At 35.7% G+C, this 21,680-nt stretch overlaps 1 protein-coding gene across 1 annotated transcript; it reads left to right on the top strand.

The window, feature by feature from the left end:
- The first annotated feature begins 256 nt into the window (after positions 1–256).
- Positions 257–826, top strand: LOC130705050 (transcription initiation factor IIA subunit 2-like). The gene has a single exon (XM_057531110.1). The coding sequence runs from the start codon at positions 424–426 to the stop codon at positions 751–753; it is 330 nt and encodes a 109-aa protein (XP_057387093.1). The 5' UTR covers positions 257–423; the 3' UTR covers positions 754–826.
- Positions 827–21,680: the final 20,854 nt, after the last annotated feature.

The following is a 21,680-nucleotide window of genomic DNA, read 5'->3' as shown; positions in this document are numbered from 1 at the left end:
GATTTAATGCTAAGTAATGTTTTAGTGTAACTAGAAAAATGTACAAAGCACTAATTTTGTCATGTTCTCCTCCAGACATTCTCATGGTTTTCCCCATTATGTGAGATCTATTTAACTGAACAAGCTAAGTGTAACTAAAACTGTTCATCACTCAGCAAGTATCTATTGAATCCTTATTATGTAGCAAGCACAGTCCTAATCAGTAGGGAAGCTACGCTGAGCTGCGATCCCTTCTCTTAAGAGTCTCACTGTGGACCCAACGCCGCTTTCTCTGCGGCGGCTGGAGAGGTACTCCGGGGAAGTGGGTGCCTCCTGCTGGGTTCCTGGCCGACCCACTTCTTTCGGCTCCGAGGCGGGAAGCGCCTTTTCCACAGGATATCAATGCAAGCCTGAATAAGAAAAAGAATTTCTCCCTCCTAAGCCATGGCATATCAGTTGTACAGAAACACCACTTTGGGAAACAGTCTTCAGGAGAGCCTCGATGAGTTTATACAGTCTCAACAGATTACCCCCCAACTTGCCCTTCAAGTTCTACTTCAGTTTGATAAGGCTATAAATTCAGCGTTGGCACAGAGGGTCAGGAACAGAGTCAATTTCAGGGGCTCTCTAAATACATACAGATTCTGCGATAATGTGTGGACTTTTGTATTGAATGATGTTGAATTCAGAGAGGTGACAGAACTTATTAAAGTGGATAAAGTGAAAATTGTAGCCTGTGATGGTAAAAATACTGGCTCCAATACTACAGAATGAATAGGAAAAAAATGGCTTTTTAATGCCATCCTGTTATTGTTCATCAGTTTTTGAAGAGAAGCATAGAAGAGACTTTTTTTTTAATTTATTCTAGCATTGCAGAAATGACTACACTGTGCCGTACTATCAGAGAATTCCAGTAGAAAGAAGCTTATAATTCTGTACCTTCTTACATTACCTTATTGTACAGCATGAAGAAACAGAACTTTTTTTTAACAACAAATCAAACATTGTGGCCTTCCTAAGACCATTCTTTAATAAATTCATTTTAAAACTCAAAAAAAAAAAAAAAAGAGTCTCACTGTGAGATCAGGAAGACAATATAATATACATCTAAATATAATGTATGTGATTAAGTGCTACTGTGAGAGGCAGTGCAATGAAAGTGAGCTCCAGCACTTAGATGTGACACTGTGCCATGCATGCAACTTCTCCAGGCCTCAGTATCTTCACCTAGAAATAAAGATATAAGGGTTCTTTCAAGATTGAATGAGAGTACTACGTGCATGGCCCATAATAAGTGTTCAGTAAAATTGGTTATTGTTATTATTGTTATATTATTATTTTAATAGAAGTTTAAGACCGACTGTCTGTGAAAGTACAGAGGCAGGATCATTGCCCTTTTGTATGTCTAGACACTACATCCTCATCAGGCAACAAAGCCTGAAGGAGGCAGAGTGGATTGAAAGAGTTTAGAATCAAGTAAAGCAAAGTGTTCAAATCTCACCCTGGCCATAGTTTCTGTGACCTTGGCAACTTACTAAACTTTTCAGAGTCTTAGGTTTTTTCCTGTATAAATGGAGACAACCTACCTTGAAGTGTTTAGGAGAATATATGCAAAGATATTATCTAAAGTGCTTAGTATAGGGCCCAACATATGATGAGTTTTCTATAAAAGGCAGCAAATGTGATGATGATGATAATAATGATGATGATGATGAAAGTAGGTAAGGCATAAATAAGGACTCCAAAGTCTAACGCAAGTTAAGTGATAATTCATTTACTTCTAGGTGTATTAAATCTTGAATCAGTATTCAATTGCTTTACAGGCTCATTTGTTTCTCAAAGTCTCCATTCTTATTCAGATTTAATCACTGAGAGTCTTACTATAGACCTTGATTTACTTAGGAAGGAAGGGACACTGAAGAACAAAATGAGTAGAACAAAATCCCTGTATATTCCCCATTACTGGCACAGACAGCTTCTTTTAAACCCATATCATGTTGAGTTTTACCTTTTGAATTTTAAAGTTAGAAGTCATAAATTCTTATCATCTGTCTCCATGTTCAAATACTAAGACTGTCATGTTGCCACATTTCTGGGAGGAAGGGGCCCTTGGGTTATTGTAAAACTAGAAGGTTATGATGTACAGTTTACGCTAATGAAGGTAAGCTTCCAGTTAGGAAGTGGAGTCACTCCCTGCGGTGAGGCCGTTAAGTAGCCAGCAATGAGACATGTCTATAATTAGAGAGGCATTAAGCATTAGTGATCCCCGCGACCAGGGCGCCTGTGCCCAATGGACTAGTCAGACTGGCTGGCTACCCACCCAAAGCTATTTCCTCCATTATTCAAAGTCAGAAGCAATGTAATGAAGGGTGGGCTAACAAATTCCATTGAGCTGAACTTATCCTGTCAAAAAAAAAAATAAGGTTTCTGAAAAATAGACTTGAAAGCTGCATATGCTTAGAGCAAAACTATAACAAAACAAAACAAAAATCCATGGTTATCTAGGATAGCAGCAGTTTGATAAGGTAAGACAAGGCAAAAACAAACCTCAAAACTGTGGGTAGCATATCATAGAGTATTATCACACCATAATTCATTTTAATCATTTCTAGGATCTGAAAATAGAAAAGCTAAGAAAACTTGTAAGTCATTACATTTTTATGGAATATATATTTGTTAAAAAATGCAGAAAGTGTTCATTGTTAGGGATCCTTGTGTAATCAGCAAGGCTGATAAGCCTAGAATATTTTGAAAATATGAGCTCTGGAAAAGATGGCAGAAATGCTAGTTTACCTTCATTGTTTTACAGATGAAAAACTTTAAAGCTGAGGAGGAACCGAAGGAGAATTAATGTAACTACAGCTATTATTAATTAAAATATATTGTGTACATTTTTAGCTTTATTTGATTTCCATTCTTTGCCTTATTTGACCCTCAGTCCAATTTAATGAAGCAGTGACTTCACCATTACTCACATCTTATACATGAGAAAACTAAGTAACAGGATGAGTAAATTCTAAGTGCCCATCTTTGGAAGCAGCTACCTCTGAAGTGCTCCCAATAACTACACAGTACATGCCTTGTCTAATAACTCATAGCTACTGAGTATTGGTAGAGCCAGTATTAGGACTCAGGTTCTCTGGTATCAGGCCTTGTATTCCATCCAATAGGCTAGGCTGCAATCCTATAAATTCTGAATTCACCTCTGTGGATTGTTTGCTTGTAGTTATTAAAATTCAATGATACTAAAAAGAAAAATCTCTTGTAAGAACTGAGTTCATCTAACATCTGTCCACTGGGTACTATAGTAATGTACTTATTTTTTGTTCATATATTTTATGTGGTTTTTTTTTTTTCATTGGCTTATTTAGCCTCATTGCCTAGAACAGTGCCTGGAACATAGCAAATGCTTATTAAATAGTTGTTAAAATGAGTGACTTTATTATGTGTCTACAATGTGCTGCTAGATATTGCTTGAGGGGCTAGGATAACAGTGAAGAAATACAGGTTCTTGCAATATGGCACTTTTTTCTTATGGTTGAGAGAGATAGCAAGCAAGCATACAAATACCTAAAATAATTTTTAAAACAAGGCTATGAAGAAAATAAAACAGGACAATGTGATAGAGTGTGATATGGATGGGGGAGGTTGGGAGAGTTCTTTTTGAAGTGCTAACATTTGAGCTGAACCCTGAATATCAAGAACACAGCCATATAAAGATCTGGGGGAAAAGAATTCCAGGTAGAGAAGACAGCAAGTGCAAATTCTCTAAGGCAAGAATAACTGTGATTTTGAGGAAGAGAGAGTGTGGCATGAGCTTAGAGAATGCATGGGAGAGTAGTGGGATGGGAGAGAAAAGGTGTAGGCAGAGGAATGGAGGCCGGTGGTCTCTGGGGCACTTTAAAAATACTGATGCCTTTTTTAGATTCTACATGTAAGTGAGATCATACAGCATTTGCCTTCCTCTGTCTGACTTATTTCACTTAGCATAGTGCCCTCAAGATCCAACCATGGTGTTGCAGATGGCAGGATTTTCTTCATTTTTATGTCTGAATAATATTCCATTACATATACATGTTATTGATTTATACATCTATCTCATTTTCTTTATTCATTCATCCAGACACTTAGGTTGTTTCCCTGTCTTGGCTATTATAAATAGTGCTGCAATGAACATAAGGTGCAGATATATCTTCAAGATAGTGATTTTGTTTCCTTTATGTCAGAGTTGGGGGGTGGGGAAATGGGGAGATGTTGGTCAAAGGGTACAAGCTTGCAATTGTAAGATGAATAAGTTCTGGGGATGTAATGTATAGCACACTTGCTATAGTTAATAATACTGTATCACAGACTTGAAATTTGCTAAGAGAGTAGATCTTAAATGTTCTTACCACCCATACAAAAATGGTAATTATGTGAGGTGATAGATGTGTTAACTAACCTTATTGTGGTAATCATTTATACATATATACACATATAGATAGATATAGATATAGCTCAAGTCATGTGGTGTACCTTAAATGTACAGTTATATCACTGTATAATGATATATTACATTATTGTGTAGTGATGTATATCAATGTTAATTATATCTCAATAAAGCTGGAAAAAAATACTGATGCCTCCCCAACTCCTGCAATAGTGATTCAGTTGTTTTAGGGCCCTCAACAAAAACTATTGATAATTACTTCAAGTTACATTTACATATACCTTGAAAATCAATGATGAGAGTGATTTTAGGCCATAGTAGGAAGTGCTTAGAGTTTGATAATGAGGTTAAAGGGAAAGAAGTAAAGATTTATTCTTCGGATGTGTATAAATTCATTCTCAATGTGGTCACTTAGCTCAATGAGACAAAAAACATGTGCTGTCTAATTTCTTGCAAATCACTTCTTAATTACTAAAGATTGTTCATTCCTATATTGATACTACTCTTGGAGCATTATTACTTTTATTTATAATTTAAAATTTTAGATTTATAATTAACCAGTTTATCTAAACTGAGCTACGCAAAAGAGTATTTTTAAACGTGTTTTGTAATTTGAGGGCTATCTACACAAGCAAAATTCATTGGAGAACTGTCTAACTCATGAATTTGGTAACTATAGCTAGACAGGACTGGTAACTCATAGTAATTATTGTACATTTTTTGCTGGATGTATGTGTGTGTTTAATAGACTAATGTGCATCAGCATCTCATTTTCTCCACTGGAGCATAGTCTTTTCCTATTTATTTTAATGTTTTTGGTTGTTGTTTGTAACTATGATATTATGTTTCTGTTGATTCAATTTTAAAAATCCTACTTCATTAGATTACAAAAAAGAAAGCACCTTCAAATATTTAGATTAAAGCATCCTGTGTAGTAACAGTCTGATTGTCAATTATAGTGAATTTTGTATGAGGAAACAGAGATCAACAGTAAAACCACAGAAAATGTCAATCCCCCAGCCTCTCCTTAAGTGGGTGTGGTTTCCTTTGGGGCAGTCATAATAGACTTGTCAGCCAATCCTCCCAATTACTGATGCTGCTGATGCAGCTCACCCATCACAATTTATTTCACAGTCCTCTTTCATCAGAGAGAAAGAACTTTGATTTACTGCTAATTAGAGTAGCCATGTTTCCCCAGGCACAGGCAATATTTTGAGTGATGATGTAACCAGAAACCAGGTTTTTGTGATAAGTCAGTACAATTTAATGGAATAGAGAAGGCATTATTTTCTCTGTGAAATACACGCTATCACTTCTGTATCAGACAGAAAGACTGAAAGCATTGGCGATACTTTTCTTAGATTGTAAAGATGGAGAGACAGGAAATTATTGCAGATTGCTAAATCGATCTAAGAAGGTTTGTATGCAAAAAAAAAAAAAAAATTTTAGGCTTCTGACTCATTGTCAGACAATTTGTAAACAAATAGGTATAGAATTGCTATCACTCCTTAGAAAGTGTGTTTGCTTGTTTGGCTGGGAATTGAACCAGACACTACAAGCTGGTTACAAATATGGATTCATTTAGGAAAAAAAAGTCATGGGATATGAATTGTGTAGTTCCCAAACATAAGCATTTTAATATGAGCCACAAGGACAACAACTTAACAACCTTGCAAGTGTCTAAGTATAAAAGGCAAAAATGCTGTGGCTAAAAATGCTCTCAGCCATTGTATTTATATCACTCAAAATCCCCAGGGTTACAGGTTGCTGTTTTTAGATATCCTCAGTTTTAGTGCTACCAATTTTATCTAATGCTTTGGTGAATTTGAGGAGGGGGAGAAGACTGGGGAGAAGAATATTATGTTCCAATTGTTATACTCCGAAAACAAAAATGAGCATGTCTTAAAGTTTACCATATTAAAAATATATACTAGAGAATAAGTGTGTTTAATGCTTCAAAAATCTATATCTGTTGGGATTATAGACTCGGGAAAAAATCACCTCTGCATTTTGAAAAATGACGGTGAAATATATTGTTTACCCTCTGAACACTGAATCTATACCACACTGAAGCAATCAGGGGCCTTTAAATAATTAAATCTGTAACACAATCAGGACTCAAGTTTCTATTTCACAATATAGCCATTCTTAAAAGCTTACTGAGCATTAACTGTTCAAAATTTTTTATATACATATCTGACACAGTCCCTCCCTAAGAAAAACTAAACAAATATACAGCACTAGTTAGAAAAGAAGTGCCATAACGATGTTTCAAAGTTTGGTGGAAATTCAAAAAAGGAATTGTGCGACAAGAGTTTTCTGTTTGCTTGTTTTTTGCTTTTTAAATAGTAAACAGCCAAACAGTATAGCTGGTAATAAAGTTACATATTTTTGTAAATTACTGAATACATCTATTTTTAATAGATTAGAGATCATTGAGATTTGTTCCAATGCAGACATCGAGCAGTTTTTAGTTAGGGCTGCCTTTTTTTCTCATAGAGCGAATGTAGCATTCAAAAATATCTAACTTGCTAAAAAAGATGGAAAAATCTCTGACATTGAGATTTGCCAGTCTCAAATTTTTTCACCAAAATACCCATAATTAGAACCCAGAATAGAAGAAACTTCTGCTCCTGAAGTATCTGACTGTTTATCCTGAAACCAGACTCTCAAGACTTAATTTTTTGAAGGCTCATATTTTTAAAACCTTATATGGATTTTGTATGCCATTCTATAATGTATTTCTTTTGTCTTAATATACCCTCCAACAAATGATAGTGTAAAACTGACACTTAGTGAAGATGGTGAAGATGTGTTATCATGTTGGACCTGACATATGTTCCAGCCCAGAATAAAATAGCTCTTAGAAATGTGTGCATCCCTTGTTGTAAAGGGACTTATTAAAGAGAGAGACTGATGGAACTACTCCCCACATCCTGCAAAATAATGTGCTCTATAAAACTGAGACTACTTTTACAGCATTTATTGAAAGAAAAAAAAAAGTGTTCAGATTGCCTATTTTAAGGTCAAACCCAAACTAGAAACTGAAGGACTCTAAATGGTAACTAAACATACACTCATTATATGACCTTGAACAAGCCAAGCAGGCTGTGGCCATGATTATGTATACAAACCACCTACGTGGAGTGTCATGCCAAGGTCAATGTGTTTATGCCAGCCATTTTTGTTATACACGCAGAACTCCATGCAGTTGTTCTGGGTATGGTAGTTGGAGTGAATACCGGCACAACTATAACGAAGAGACTGCCAGAAACAGGCTGATTATATAGGCGATTTAGAGTTGAGGAAATTATGAGAATGAATCAAGTAAACAAACATCTATGTTACATAGAGTGATTCTGGATGAACTACTCAATTGATCATAAAATTGAAATAATTGTTGAAATATCCGATATATTGTTTTACAAATAGAACATTCCTCTCAACATGTATTTTTCCATTAAAAAAATATATGACATGGGACTTATCTGGTGGCGCAGTGGTTAAGAATCCACTTGCCAATGCAGGGGACACAGGTTCAAGCCCTGGTCCAGGGAAGATCCCACATGCCACGGAGCAGCTAAGCCTGTGCACCACAACTACTGAGCCTGCGCTCTAGAGCCCGCGTGCCACACTACTGAGCCCGTGTTCCACAACTACTGAAGCCCACACACCTAGAGCCTGTGCTCCACGAGAGAAGTCACCGCAATAAGAAGCCCACGCACCGCAACAAAGAGCAGCCCCCACTCGCCGCAACTATAGAAAGCCCGCGCCCAGCAACGAAAATCCAACTCAGCCAAAATAAATAAGTAAATAAATTTATTTAAAAAAACAAACAACATATGACAGCGAAGCCTAGGGGATACTACAATAATTCACCAATAAACTTTAAGTTAAGAAATTAGTATAAAAGAGCAACTGAAATTTTAAAAAGCCAGACAACCTTAAAAATCATTGCAAAGGAGTAGTCAAACATTGGCAAATATGGCTCATAGTAATGTAATATAATTTTAATATAAGATCTGAATTCTCAAAGGAAAGACAAAGCACTTAAGCCTATTGGTGTATTACTCAGTAAGATAAATGCATTTATCTTATTTAGTTAGTTTTCAACCTATACCTTTAGGTACATTTACGTTTTAGTTTTGCCTGAAAACATGATGCAAGCCAAAAACTCCTGTGAAGCATCCGCCTGTATAGAACCTGACCCAGAAATTCTAATTATGTCCAATGATAATTCTGCATATATCTATGGGCCCTCTTTAAAGGCATGAGATGTGAGGTTATATCTTCACAATGTCAAATAAATGGAAGGATTTGCTGACTCAGTAAAGAAGAAAAATTGGGCAAAGAAATCTGTAATTGCATTTTTCACTTTTCTGTCTGTTGTAGTAACATCATAATATCCTCCTGATAAAATATACTCAAAGGGGCTTCCCTGGTGGCGCAGTGGTTGAGAATCTGCCTGCCAATGCAGGGGACACGGGTTCGTGCCCTGGTCTGGGAAGATCCCACATGCCACGGAGCAACTGGGCCCGTGAGCCACAATTACTGAGCCTGCGCGTCTGGAGCCTGTGCTCCGCAACAAGAGAGGCTGCGATGGTGAGAGGCCCGCGCACCGCGATGAAGAGTGGTCCCCACTCGCCGCAACTGGAGAAAGCCCTCGCACAGAAACGAAGACTCAACACAGTCATAAATAAATAAATAAAAGAACGTGAATTAAAAAAAAAAAAATACTCAAAAACATGACATCTATGGAAATTGATACCAGCATTTAGTATTAGAATTTAAAGAAGTTTTAATGAAATCAAATGCAAGCAAAATATCATGTTAATAAGTGGAAATTCTTAGTAAAATATATAATGCCATATAATACTTATATAAATGTTCACTAAAATTTTTACTTCCTCACCATAGTATTAAAAGGACTAATACCAAAAAAAACCCAAAAAGGACTAATATCCAGATTTTTGAATGCCTTTCGAAAGCCAATGTTCCTACTGAATATGAGATAATTAGAACCCTGATTTCCAATATTCTCTATATGTTATGTAAAAACACAACCTAAAAGTAGTATATATACATAATATATAATTATATATAAAATAAGTAGGGTGAACATATAATTTATCATCAAACCAGGATACTTTGGCAATAAAGGATACTATTAATAATTAAATCAGTATATCAAGTATAAACTGGGATTGTCCTGGGCCAACAGAGACACTTGTTTCCCTAAGAAGGGTCATAGCAACTTCACGTACAGACAGCAAGGGAGAAAGTTATCAGCTTGCTTCATAATCACAGAGTATGTGAGATTTCACAAACTGAAACATATTCTCTGCTTCATCTCATTAAAGGCAGAGAGTGTATCCCAGGCTTCTAATGCAGAATAGATGTTTACATGTGATATGATTGGATGTAGCAGACACAGAGATACAGAGTTGTTTAACCTAAGAAAATTAGAGTTGAAAGTCTAAGAATAAAGAAAGACCAGGGGAAGTAAGTTGATTGATACAGCTTTGTTAAATTTTTAAATCACTGGACAAAGTTCTTGGAACTAATTTTTAACAAAGTTTCAACTAAAACAATTAAAACCATAAATTAACTTTACAGATTTAGTTATGACTATCTAAGTTTACCACTTTTCAACAGATTTGGATTCATGGCTCAGGATAATGTATGGGTTTTTCATTTTCTAAATGATAAACTAGAACTTTTTATTAGGTTTATTATGACTCATATCAGAAAAACAAATTCTACAAAGTGATTTTACTCATTTATTTATGACATTTTAACCCCAAAGTTTTCATTGCTGTATTTGTTAAAAGGGCAATAGGAATAGAAGTTTTCCTTATTTCTTTTCTCATTCAATAAATATTCATCATAGTCACTCTCAAACATTTGCAGAAATAAGAATTACCTGGAGGGCTTATAAAAATACAGATTGTTGGACGCCCAGACTTTCAGATTCAGTTGGAATATGGTAGGACCCAAGAACTGGCATTTCTAACATGTTTTTAAAAGGTTCCTAGGTTAATCTGAGGCTGTTGGTCTGGGCACTACACTTTGGGAAACACCAGTATATTGAACACATAGTATTTGCCAAGTGCCCTGTGCTGGGGATACAGCAGCAAACAACAAAACAGACAAAAATTCCTGCCCTCATGGACCTTCTTTTCTTTTTTTCTTTTTAATTTTTATTGGAGTATAGTTGATTTACAGTGTTGTGTTAGTTTCAGGTGTACAGCAAAGTGAATCAGTTATACATGTACATATATCCACTCTTTTTTAGAGTCTTTTCCCATATTGGTCATTACAGAGTATTGAGTAGAGTTCCCTATACTATACAGTAGGTCCTTATTAGTTATCTATTTTATTTATAGTGGTGTGTATATGTCAATCCCAATCTCCCAATTTATCCCTCCCCGCTTCATGGACCTTATTTTCTAGTGAAGGGAGATATACAATAAATACAGGATTAAAATATATAGCATGTTAGATAGTGATAAGTGCCGTAAAGAAAAACTAAACGTGAAATGAGGCATATGATGAAGGGGTGAGGGGCATATGATGAAGAGGGTCATCAGGGAGGACTTTCTCAGAAGGTGACATTTGACTAAAGACCTTAAAGAGCTAGAGAGTGAGTCAGAGATATCTGGAGGAGCCCTAAATTCAAATGCCCTAAGGCTTAAGTGCACTGGCCAAGTTAAAGAACGTGAGGAAGACCAGCATGGCTGGAGTTGAGTGAGCTACCATAGGGAGAGCATGAAGAAACAAGGAGGAGAGGCAATGGGAAGATCAGCTCAGGTAAGGCCTTATAAGCCATTGAGGGGTCTTTGGCTTTTATTCTGAGTGACAGGAAAGGCCATGGATAAAACTTGAGAAGAGAAATGGCATTAGCTGATTTGCATTTTAAAGAGATTACTGGGGCTACTAGGTTGAAAATAAGAGTCTGGAGTTCAAGAAATAGGTGTAGGCTGAATATATAAATTTGGGAGTTTCCAATCTATTGGTGGTATTTAAAGCTGTGAAACTCATGAGTTTACTAAAGAAAGGAGTGTATCTAGAGAAGAAAAGTAGTCCAGAAGTAGCCCTGGGGAAATTCAACTTTAGAGGTCAGAGAAATAAAAATAAGAGCCCAGAAAAGAGACAGAGAAGGAACATCTGTGAAATAGGATAGAAACCAGCAAAGACTGGCATTCTGGAAGCCAAGTGAAGAAATTTAATCACCAGGAAGGAATTCATCAGCTGCTAATAGATGAAGTCAGATGAGTAATGAAAACTGACTCTTCACATAAGCAACATGGAGTTCAACAGTGGTGTTGACAAGAGTTGTTTCAGTGGGGTGGTGGAGATTAAAAGCTTGACTGGAGTATTTTCTTGTGAGAATGGTGGGAGAGCTATTAGAGAGAGAGAGAGAGTACAGGCAACTAATTTGAGGAGGTTTACTGTTAGAGAAAGGAGAGATGTGGGTGGTAATTGGAGTAGAAGGTTAGATCGAGGGAAGAGTTTTTGCTTTTCTAAGATGGGAGAAAGTATTAAAGATCTGTGGATTGATGGTTACGATCCAGTAGAGGTAGGAAAATTGGTGATGCAGAGAAATAGGGGCTAATACTAATATACTTGAGGAGGAGGGAAGGGCTGGGATCTTCTGCCCAGGTAGAAGGTCCAACCCTATATCAAAACATGGATAGTTGATCCATAGTAACCGGAAGAAAGTATGTGGGTACAGATGCAGGTTAACAGGGTGTTTCAGTGGAAGAAGTAAAGTCACCAACTGAGAAAGAGCATAACGAAGGAAGATGAACATATTTAAATATTCTCTAGTTGAAAGAGAGAAAGGGAGAGATAAAGAGAGGAGAGAGAAGAGAAAGAGAATGAGAAACTGAGATTGGAGAAATGTGGTAAGATTGTGAGCAGTGCTAATATCATCAATTTGATATTTTGAAATTACTATTTCATTTAAAATCTCTTGGGTGTTTTTCCAAATATTTGTAGAGCTACTAATCAGAGTAATGTGTACCTTCCCAAGATCTCCCTTATTAGAAATTATACCAAAAAGTGAAGGTCATTTGTTTGACCCGTCAATGAACCTACTCATACAGAAGTGCATTAAGCCAGGTTTCAGGATAAATTGGGATAAAATATGCTAGTGAATTCTTGCTTTGTGAGATTTAATATAAATATATGATGAATAAACTAATACATCTATATCTATAGATAGATGTAGATATATAGATAGATAGATAGATAGATAGATAGATATCTTTGCTGTCTTTTAAAATTTCAAAAGTGTTAACTGTTTCTCAGTTGAGGTGAAAAAGTATTCATTAGACAGAAATTTTATGGGATGACCAATCAGACCTCTTGTTCATCTGTTTTCAACTGTTTTGTGAGGAAAGCACTTGTGTTCCATGAACCCTTCATACATGTGCAGCCTAACTTTGATCAATGTTCAATTTTTTTTTTCTATAATAAAGATATACGGTGTTAAGACAACGTCTGTCAGGAACAATACTCCCTTGAGTGTGATAATGGACAGGTACAACTTACTGTAATAGATAAAAGGAGTAGTATAACTCTGAACATGAAGCACAGAAACATGTGAAAACTTGGCCTGTTAAGTGTATAAGACAGTCTAGTCAGGGCAGTAAAAGATGTTATCAATCAGCGATAAAGCTCTGAAAAACATCTAAGGAAATAGGATGATAATTCCAGATGCTTTGATGGACACTGAGGATTTCTTATGTCTTTGTAAAGAATACTGCCTTTGTCTGAGACAGTTCTCTAGTGCAAGGTGCAGATTTGCATGTGAGGGAAAGAAGGCAATCTTACTCATGCATGTGTTCCTTCTCTACGTACCAGCTGAGACCTACTGTGCACAGCACAGGGGAAGGAACTCTAGAGAATGTAGGAAAAACTTAAAGGTTTGGTTCTCACCTTTGAGAGGCTTACAGTCTAGTCAAGAAATCATCTACACATGAAGTAACAATATTTAAACAAATCAAGATACTAAACTGTATTTAAGGTTCAAGAGACATGCAGATAACAAATATCTTTCAGGGCCAGGGTAATCATCATGGGGAGGTTTGGTCCTCAATCATGCTACTGCCTGATGAGAGGTCCAGCAATACTCTGACTTTTGTTCTAAACTTGGATACCATCAGAATGCTGTTGGAAGCTTTAATACAGGTTCCTTGACTCCACCACATCCCTACTTTATGAGTTTTGTGAACATCAACAACTACCCCATACCTGGCTGCACAAGTTGTAAAAGGAGCTACTTCACCCAAGAAGTTTTTATTTTCTTGTTTCAGCTTAATCACTCAGATATTAGCCTTTATCCAGAAAACAACTGAAAGACATTATCAGCATTGTCAAGATAGATGGATTATTTCACTCATTTTTACCCAAGGACACTGGGTTCCTGACCAAAACAAATGAAATCCACAGGACATAAAGTAGAATTATGCTTTCTGATCTTTTGTAAGAATTACATTTTTCACATGCATTATGTTACATGAATCAATTACAGTTACAGTACCTGTTTCTATCAATAAGGAACTGGCAAAATCTCATTCATCTTTCAAAATTCTTCTCGGATGTCACGTTCTCTATGAAACCTCCATTGACCACCTCCTAAAAAAGAATTATTTCTCCCTCCTCTGAAAGAGTAGTATACCTGCACATAGCAACAATGTTGCCATAATAAGTAAATATTGAGGTTAGCTGTTAACTTGTTGTGGGCTGAATTTCGTTCCTCCCCCCAAATTCATATGTTGCAGCCCTAAGACCCAATACCTCAGAATGTGATTATATTTGGAGATAGGGCCTTTGAAGAAGTATTTAAGTTAAAATGAGGCTGTTAGGGTGGACCCTAATCTGATCTGACTTGTGTCCTTATAAGAAGTGGAGATTTGGCCATACAAGAGATATACTGACAGGCATGTGCACACACAGAGAAAAGACCAAAGACCATGTGAGGACACAGCAGAAAGGCAACCATGAGCAAGCCAAGGAGCAAGACCTCAGAATGAAATCATCCCTGCCAAACACCTTGATCTTGGACTTCTAGCCTCTATAACTGTGAGAAAATTAATTTCTCTTGTTTAAGCCATCCAGTCTGTGGTATTTTGTTATGGCAGCCCTAGCAAACTAATAATTTGTCTAATTGTCTTACTGAGGATGAGCTCCTTCACAGCATGAACTATGTCTTACCTTTGGTCCCCAGCATGGTGTCTGGGGCCTAGTAAATGTCCAGTAAATGTTAACTAAACTTACTTATTCTAGAAACAATTTTGTTATGAAGGAAAAAGAGTAAATATTCTGTAGTTTACTTATATATGTTATAAATTAATTTATCAGATGCTAAAAAATATTTTTAAATTAGAAGAAATTTGGAAAACAAGAAAAGATATAAAGAAGAAATATTTAAAAACCACTTATAATCCCACACTTGGGTATGACCCTTTTCACTATTTTAACATACTAACATAAACTTTTTTTTTGAAATTTATACATATATATGTAATTCTTTTTTAATATTCTCTTTGTATCATTTTTCCTTGAATAATATATATATTATATATATTTATATATAATATAAATATATAAACATTTCCTGGATTATTAAATAATGTTTAACAATATGCCTTTTAATAGCTGCATACTATTCTATCATATCGATCTACTAAAATTTATCTCCTATTTAGATTGTTTCTGATTTGGGAGATGATGCTACAATGAGCTTCTTTGTATAAAAATCTTTACTCACATCTCTATTATCTACTTATGATAAACACATTTAGGATTGGACACATGCACATCCAGCAACTTTAATAATATGGAAGGCTCACTCTAGGAGGGTCAGTTATCCAACACTTCTATAAAAACTTTTTTATCCACAGAACGTACTGAATCCCTATATGTCAAACCCAGGATAACTACTTTTCTATAGAGATGAGAAAACTGAGATCTCAAGATGTTAGAAAACAAAAGCCAATTGAAAAATATAGTCATTAAGTTTACACAGCATGGGGACTTCCCAGGCAGACAAGTGGTTAGGACTCCATGTTTTCACTGCCATGGGCCCAGGTTCAATCCCTGGTTGGGGAACTAAGATCTCAAAAGCTATGTGGCCAAAAAAAAGTTTACACAGCGTGTACACCAGAATTAACTGTTTTAGTATAAAGAATGTTATGGGCTGGTTCACCCATGTCATTTGTCATGGTCCAGGATAGGAAGAAAAATGGAGGATCCTCTGCCCTGTGGACTCCTGGCTTTTGAGGAGGGCCAAGGTCAAATGAGGACCAGGGTGGACCCTTTAAACACAAGACCCAAACAGGAACTTGTCTTGTCAGTGTATAAGTGTGGTACTCTTTATAAGAGTTGAGAGGAGGGAGAAATTGCTGTGGTTAACTGTAATCTGAGAAAGCTTCATTGAAGAGATGAACTGGGCATTGAAAAATAACTGAATAACTATAGTTTACAGAGGAAGAGAAAAATGACCAGACCATCTGTGGTAGGCAGAAATGGCTCCACACAGATATTCACTCCCTAACCCCCAGAATCTGTGAATATGTTACCTTACATGGCAAAGGGGAATTAACGTAACAGATAAAATTAAGTTTGCTAATCGACTGATCTTAAAAATAGGGAGATTATCTTGGATTATCTGGGCAGGCCCATTGTAATCACAAGGGTCCCAAAATAAGGAAGAAGGAATCAGAAGAGTCAATCAGAGTGATGTGATGGGAGAAAGATTCAACCAGACATCATTGGCTTTGAAGATGGAAGGGATCAGTGGGCAAAAAATGAGACCAGTCTTTAGAAACTGAAAACAGATTTTCCTCTAGAGCATCTAGAAGGCAATCCTGCCAACACTTTAATTTTAGCCCAGTGAGACCCATGTCAACTTCTAATTTCTAGAATTATAAAATAATGAATCTGTATTGTGTTGAACCATTAATTTTGTGGTAATTTGTTACAGCAGCAATGGGAGATAATACACCATAAAAAATGGAACTACACAGGGAGATCAGCTCGGTGCTTTGTGACCACCTAGAGGGGTGGGATAGGGAGGGTGGGAGGGAGGGAGACGCAAGAGGGAAGAGATATGGGAACATATGTATATGTATAACTGATTCACTTTGTTATAAAGCAGAAACTAACACACCATCGTAAAGCAATTATACTCCAATAAAGATGTTAAAAAAAAAATGGAACTACAATAAAGGCACAAAATCAGAATTCATGTGGGACATGAGACAGCATAAAGATTAGAGATTTATGCTGATGAATAGTGGGAGACAAGTTAAGGAAGGTAGGTTGAGGCTGGATGGGAGGGAATTATGAATGTCTTTCAAAATAATTTGAATTTTATCCTGCAGATGATAGAGAACATTTGAGCAGGAGAGTGACATAATAAAAGTGATATGTTTCAGCAAAATTAATCTGGTGGCAGTACGTAAGGCGGATTGACTGGAGAAAGAGCAATTAAGTTTTTACAATAATCTTAAGTGTGAATGATATGCATCTGGACTATGGTGGCAGCTCCAGTTGAAATGGATGCTCAGGCATGAGAAACATTTTAACAGACAAACCATGTTCATATTTTTTCTTATATTGAAATCATTTCATAGACTTACCCTAATTCCAAATTGTCAAGTGAAGTGCTGTTGATTTAGATAAATTACGAGAAGTCAAATAGTCCCTCAGAGCTCTCAAAAGAGAACACATATTCTTTTTAAATCTGTACAGTTCTACATAGAAGTATTTTAGAAAGAGATTGATCCTTTCTCTTTTGTCTTACCCTGTAAATCCAGATGACTAAAACTTATTCTTTACTGAGAAGGAATGTGAAACAAATTGCCTACCATGAATGTCATTCCATCTATTTAAGCATATAATTGATTCCAGACAATGGGAAGCTTCTTTTGTCAGTAACAAGTTTAAACTCTGCCTTCACATACAAATTATTTTTCAAAGAAAATAAAAAGTAAAGCGTTTAATTCTGTTCTCAAAAGAGCCCATGATAAAATGAAACTGAACATTGATTTGTTTTTCTAGTATTTTTTTAACCAGTAGATACTGCCTAAAAGTCAGTTGAATGATAAAGTAACAAGAAAAATTTCCCAATTCCACCTTGAATATGTGTGTTTGTCTGTGTGTGTGTATTCATTAGTTCTACTTTATTTACAATAGCTCTATGTAAATTTCATGAGAACACTTGGGTGTCAACTTGTGATAGGTAACGTATTTGTTGAAATGCCTCTTCTCATTATCCTACCTATTACTCCATTCCTTCCTGTAATGGAGTTCTTCTCCTTAATGTCTACACAGAGTAGCTGCACAGTTAGATTTGGGTGGATAGATGGATCGATTGATAAATGAAATAGAATCACAGGGTCAAATAATATTTACAATATTTAAGGACTTTGATATATACTACCAAAATACTTTCTAAAAAGAGGTTCCATCTCACTAGCAGAGTACTTATTCCAGCTCACTTTTACCTGCACCAATTAATGTTTTCCTTACTAAATCTTTGTAAATTTGATATATTAATCCATTCAATAAAAGTGAGATTAAATATCTTCCATGTTTGTTAGATTTGCATATTTTCTCTTTGTCCAGGTGTCTGCTCATTTCCTTGGTCCATTTATATGTAGAGTTGGGTACATATCTTAGATAATTTATACACACTTTTTATAAATAAGACTATTTTGGCAAATATTTGTTATTTGTACTTTAGTATAAGTGATTTTAACATGCAGAAATTTTTACATTTTTATATACTTGAAATCTTATATTTTTATATACTCAGAAATTCATCCAAGACACATTTTACCTCACCCTCCTCATTATATGCTGTGGCCTATTAGTCTTTCTGCATAGTTTTCAACAGGCCTGGTTCAGTCCATCCATGGTCTTTACAGATGCTGTCCCCTATTCTTGCATTTTCTCCCTTCACATCTTCCTATCAACCCCTCCAAAGGTATGTATGCCCTTCATACTTTTACAACTCAGTTCCAATATCACTTCCTTGAGGATCCAGTCTGTCAGGTATTTTGGCCAACGCCTGCCAGAGTAACTGAATTATAATTATATAGTCATTAAAATTAATATTGAATTAACATCCATTTGGGTTAAGGTTTATGCCTTTTCAGCAGAGAATGGTTCTCTGTTGCTCATTTTCATACACATAATGCCTTAGTAGGTTGCCTGGCAAATAAGAGACACTCTGTTAATATCTGTTGTATTAATCTATTAACTGCATTTAGAAGTAGAGAGTCTTACCTGAACTAGGGGTGGCAATAATTCTACTTTTGTATGTTTGTTATATTTTTTTCCATTTAATTCTCATTCCACCTGGATTTCATATGTGTGGTATGTGATATAAATCTATTTATTGATGCTTTCTGGTATATTTATATATCTGACTGATAAAGCAAGTATCTCCTTGTACTCTTTTTAAAAAAATGTAGAATTTTTTTTTTCCCAGCTTGTTACTGTAGGTGAAGTTCAACAAGTGAAATCAGTCTGCTTGGGTTTGAATCTTGGCAGCCCCATTTATTAATTATGTAATCTGGAACAAATTGCATAATTTCTATGCCTCAGCTTTCTTAACTTTAAGACGGTCATAATAATAGTACTACCTCAAGGGGTTATAATTATGGTTAAGTATGTTAATTTATGTAAAATGTTTAAATTTAGGTGCCTGGCATATAGAAAGGATTTACTAAGTGGTAATAATGACATTTTTCATCAATGTTTCTCCTAAGAAAACCATTTGAAGCCTAATAGAAATGACATTAAATACATAAATTTGTAATGACTTGATATATTTATAATATCAATCTTTCCATCAGGATCATATTTTCTCTCTATCTAATCATATCTTCTAAAGTGACTCTCAGCACAATTTCCTCACATTGACCTTCCCACACATTTTTTTCTTATGGCTATTTCCAAATATTTATATCTGTGGTACTATTATAAATGGCATAGTTCGATCATACTTTCTAAATAGTTAAAAGCGAAAGTTAAATTATGGAGTTTTATATATTTATCTTTCAGATAGCAACTTCATTTAATTCTTATAAGATTTTTAATGAGTTCTCTTCGGATAATTTAAGAGTACAAACATATTGCCTAGAAACAATGGCCACTTGTGTGTCATTTCAACAGTTTTATTTCTTATTTTTGCTTCTTGTGACTTAATTCATTAGTTTGATGTTTTAGACTACTCTTTGGCAAAGTGTATTCTCCAGAAGCAAGATCTATGGAGTGTTAATATGCATTTCTGAAGGTAACTGGTAGCACAGTCAAATATGTCTGGGAAGCACTGGGTTAACCAGACTAAAGTTCTCTTATTTGTATAGATGAGAACCTGAGACACAGAGAGCAACTTGCCCAAAATCATACAACCAGAACAGGGACCAGAAATTGAATCTTGATTCCTAAATAACTGTGTCATAAGCTACAAATGATCAATGACAATGAAAGAAATTAAAATGATGAAAGATATAAGTTATGAAAGGCATAACAAAGAATATGTGGCTTATTTATAGGGGCTTTAAATCTCATCCCTATACTTTATATTAGGTTCATTTATCAATTGAGAAGGAAAACAAATTAGTCAGTTGGGTTCCTTGGTATGCTAATTGTTTTATAACAACATAAAGGCAGATAAGTATATAAAATGTATTAACAAAAGATACACTATGTAGTTCCAGAAGACGCATAAGAACAAAGTTCTCTGAGAGTTAAAAGTGAGTGGGGGTGGGATGGGGGCACTATAGATAGATAGGTAGATAAATAAATAGATATGAATAGCTTAAGATTTAGAGATTTAGAAATAAATAGCTTTTATATAATTTATATTTTATACATATTCTGCCTTTTTTCTTCTATAAACTTTATAAAATGCCTGTGTATTGCCTTCTGACAATGCAAAAAATAAGGAAATCAGTTCCTCTCTTAATAAGGTTTCCAATTTAAGAATAACTTATGATATATGAAACAATTTCCATAATAGAGTAGGTAAAAAGTTCTATTAGAACATAGGAAAGTCAAATGAGGCCATATCTGAGGTGTGTTTATAAGACAAGTAAAACTCTTAAGAATGGAGAAGGTGAGTAAATCATTTGAATCAGAAGTAGTAACATATACAAGATCAAGAAGATACCAAAACGCCAAGAATTGAGTCATAAAAAGTATAGCCATCATTTATGGAGCGTGTACTATACACCAAGCCTTTCATGAACATTATCTCTTTCAATCTTCTAACAGCCTTTGAGGACGTTTTCTACTATCCTCATTTTAGATATAAGAAAACTGAAACTTCCAGGGGTTAAGTAATTCGTCCATGGTCCCAAGTGTAATTTGTGTAGCTGGATTCAGACTCAATTCTGTCTGACCACAAACTGCATGCTCTTAACAATTATGTCTATGTTAATAACTACTCTGGTGTGGCTGGCGCATGGGAAAGAGAACTGGTAGAAAAAAAAATCACTGAAGGTGAGTCTGAAAAGGAAATCTCAGAAAATATTGTAAATGGTCATGTGTGCCAAGTTAAAAAAAATGTAAACTTTTTATTCTCTTGGCAGTAACAACAACAGTAACAGTAATAAAATTCAGACTATGATCATTTACGTAGCACTTATTAAATACCAGGTACTTTACTGAGAAGGGCTGGGACTAGGGTGAGACCAAAGAGGCTGCCAGGGTACAGAATTTAAGGAGGCACTCACCCTCAGGGTCACTGGGTCTCGGTACTGAGCACTTCACACATAAGAGAACGTTAAATGCTAGAAGTTTAGCCAGAATACTAAGGGATAAGACCAATAGAGTAGATAGCAAGTACTCCCACAACCTAGAGCAAAGTGTTTTCAGGGCAAAGTAAGCGAGGGTGAAAGCTCTTCTGCTCCCAGTCCTGATACCCAACCCAGCCTATTCCATAGACTGAGGCTATGGGAGCATCCTTTTGAAGCCTATGCTATAGCAGTCTCCTTAGGCATTCCATTCTCCCTTGGGAGATAAAGCGGTGCTTTTTTCCACCTTAGGCCATTTGAGAAGGACCGAAAATATTGGGTTGGCCCAAAAGTTGGTTTGGGTTTTTCAGTAAGATGTGGAAAAACCCAAACGAATTTTATGGCCAACCCAGTATCATTTAGAATATGTGCCCCCTGGAGGTTAGGGCATAAAGATTGACTAGATTTCTGGGAAAAAACAAAACAAAGAGAAATGTAGGGGCTGCAGTGGGGGA

This window comes from Balaenoptera acutorostrata, chromosome 16 (assembly GCF_949987535.1).
Source record: "Balaenoptera acutorostrata chromosome 16, mBalAcu1.1, whole genome shotgun sequence".
NCBI lineage: Eukaryota > Metazoa > Chordata > Mammalia > Artiodactyla > Balaenopteridae > Balaenoptera > Balaenoptera acutorostrata.
This window is presented reverse-complemented; position numbering and strand designations above follow the sequence as displayed.

Coding starts and splice junctions, on each gene's coding strand:
- LOC130705050 (XM_057531110.1), top strand. CDS start 424: ATGGCATATCAGTTGTACAGAAACACCACTTTGGGAAACAGTCTTCAG.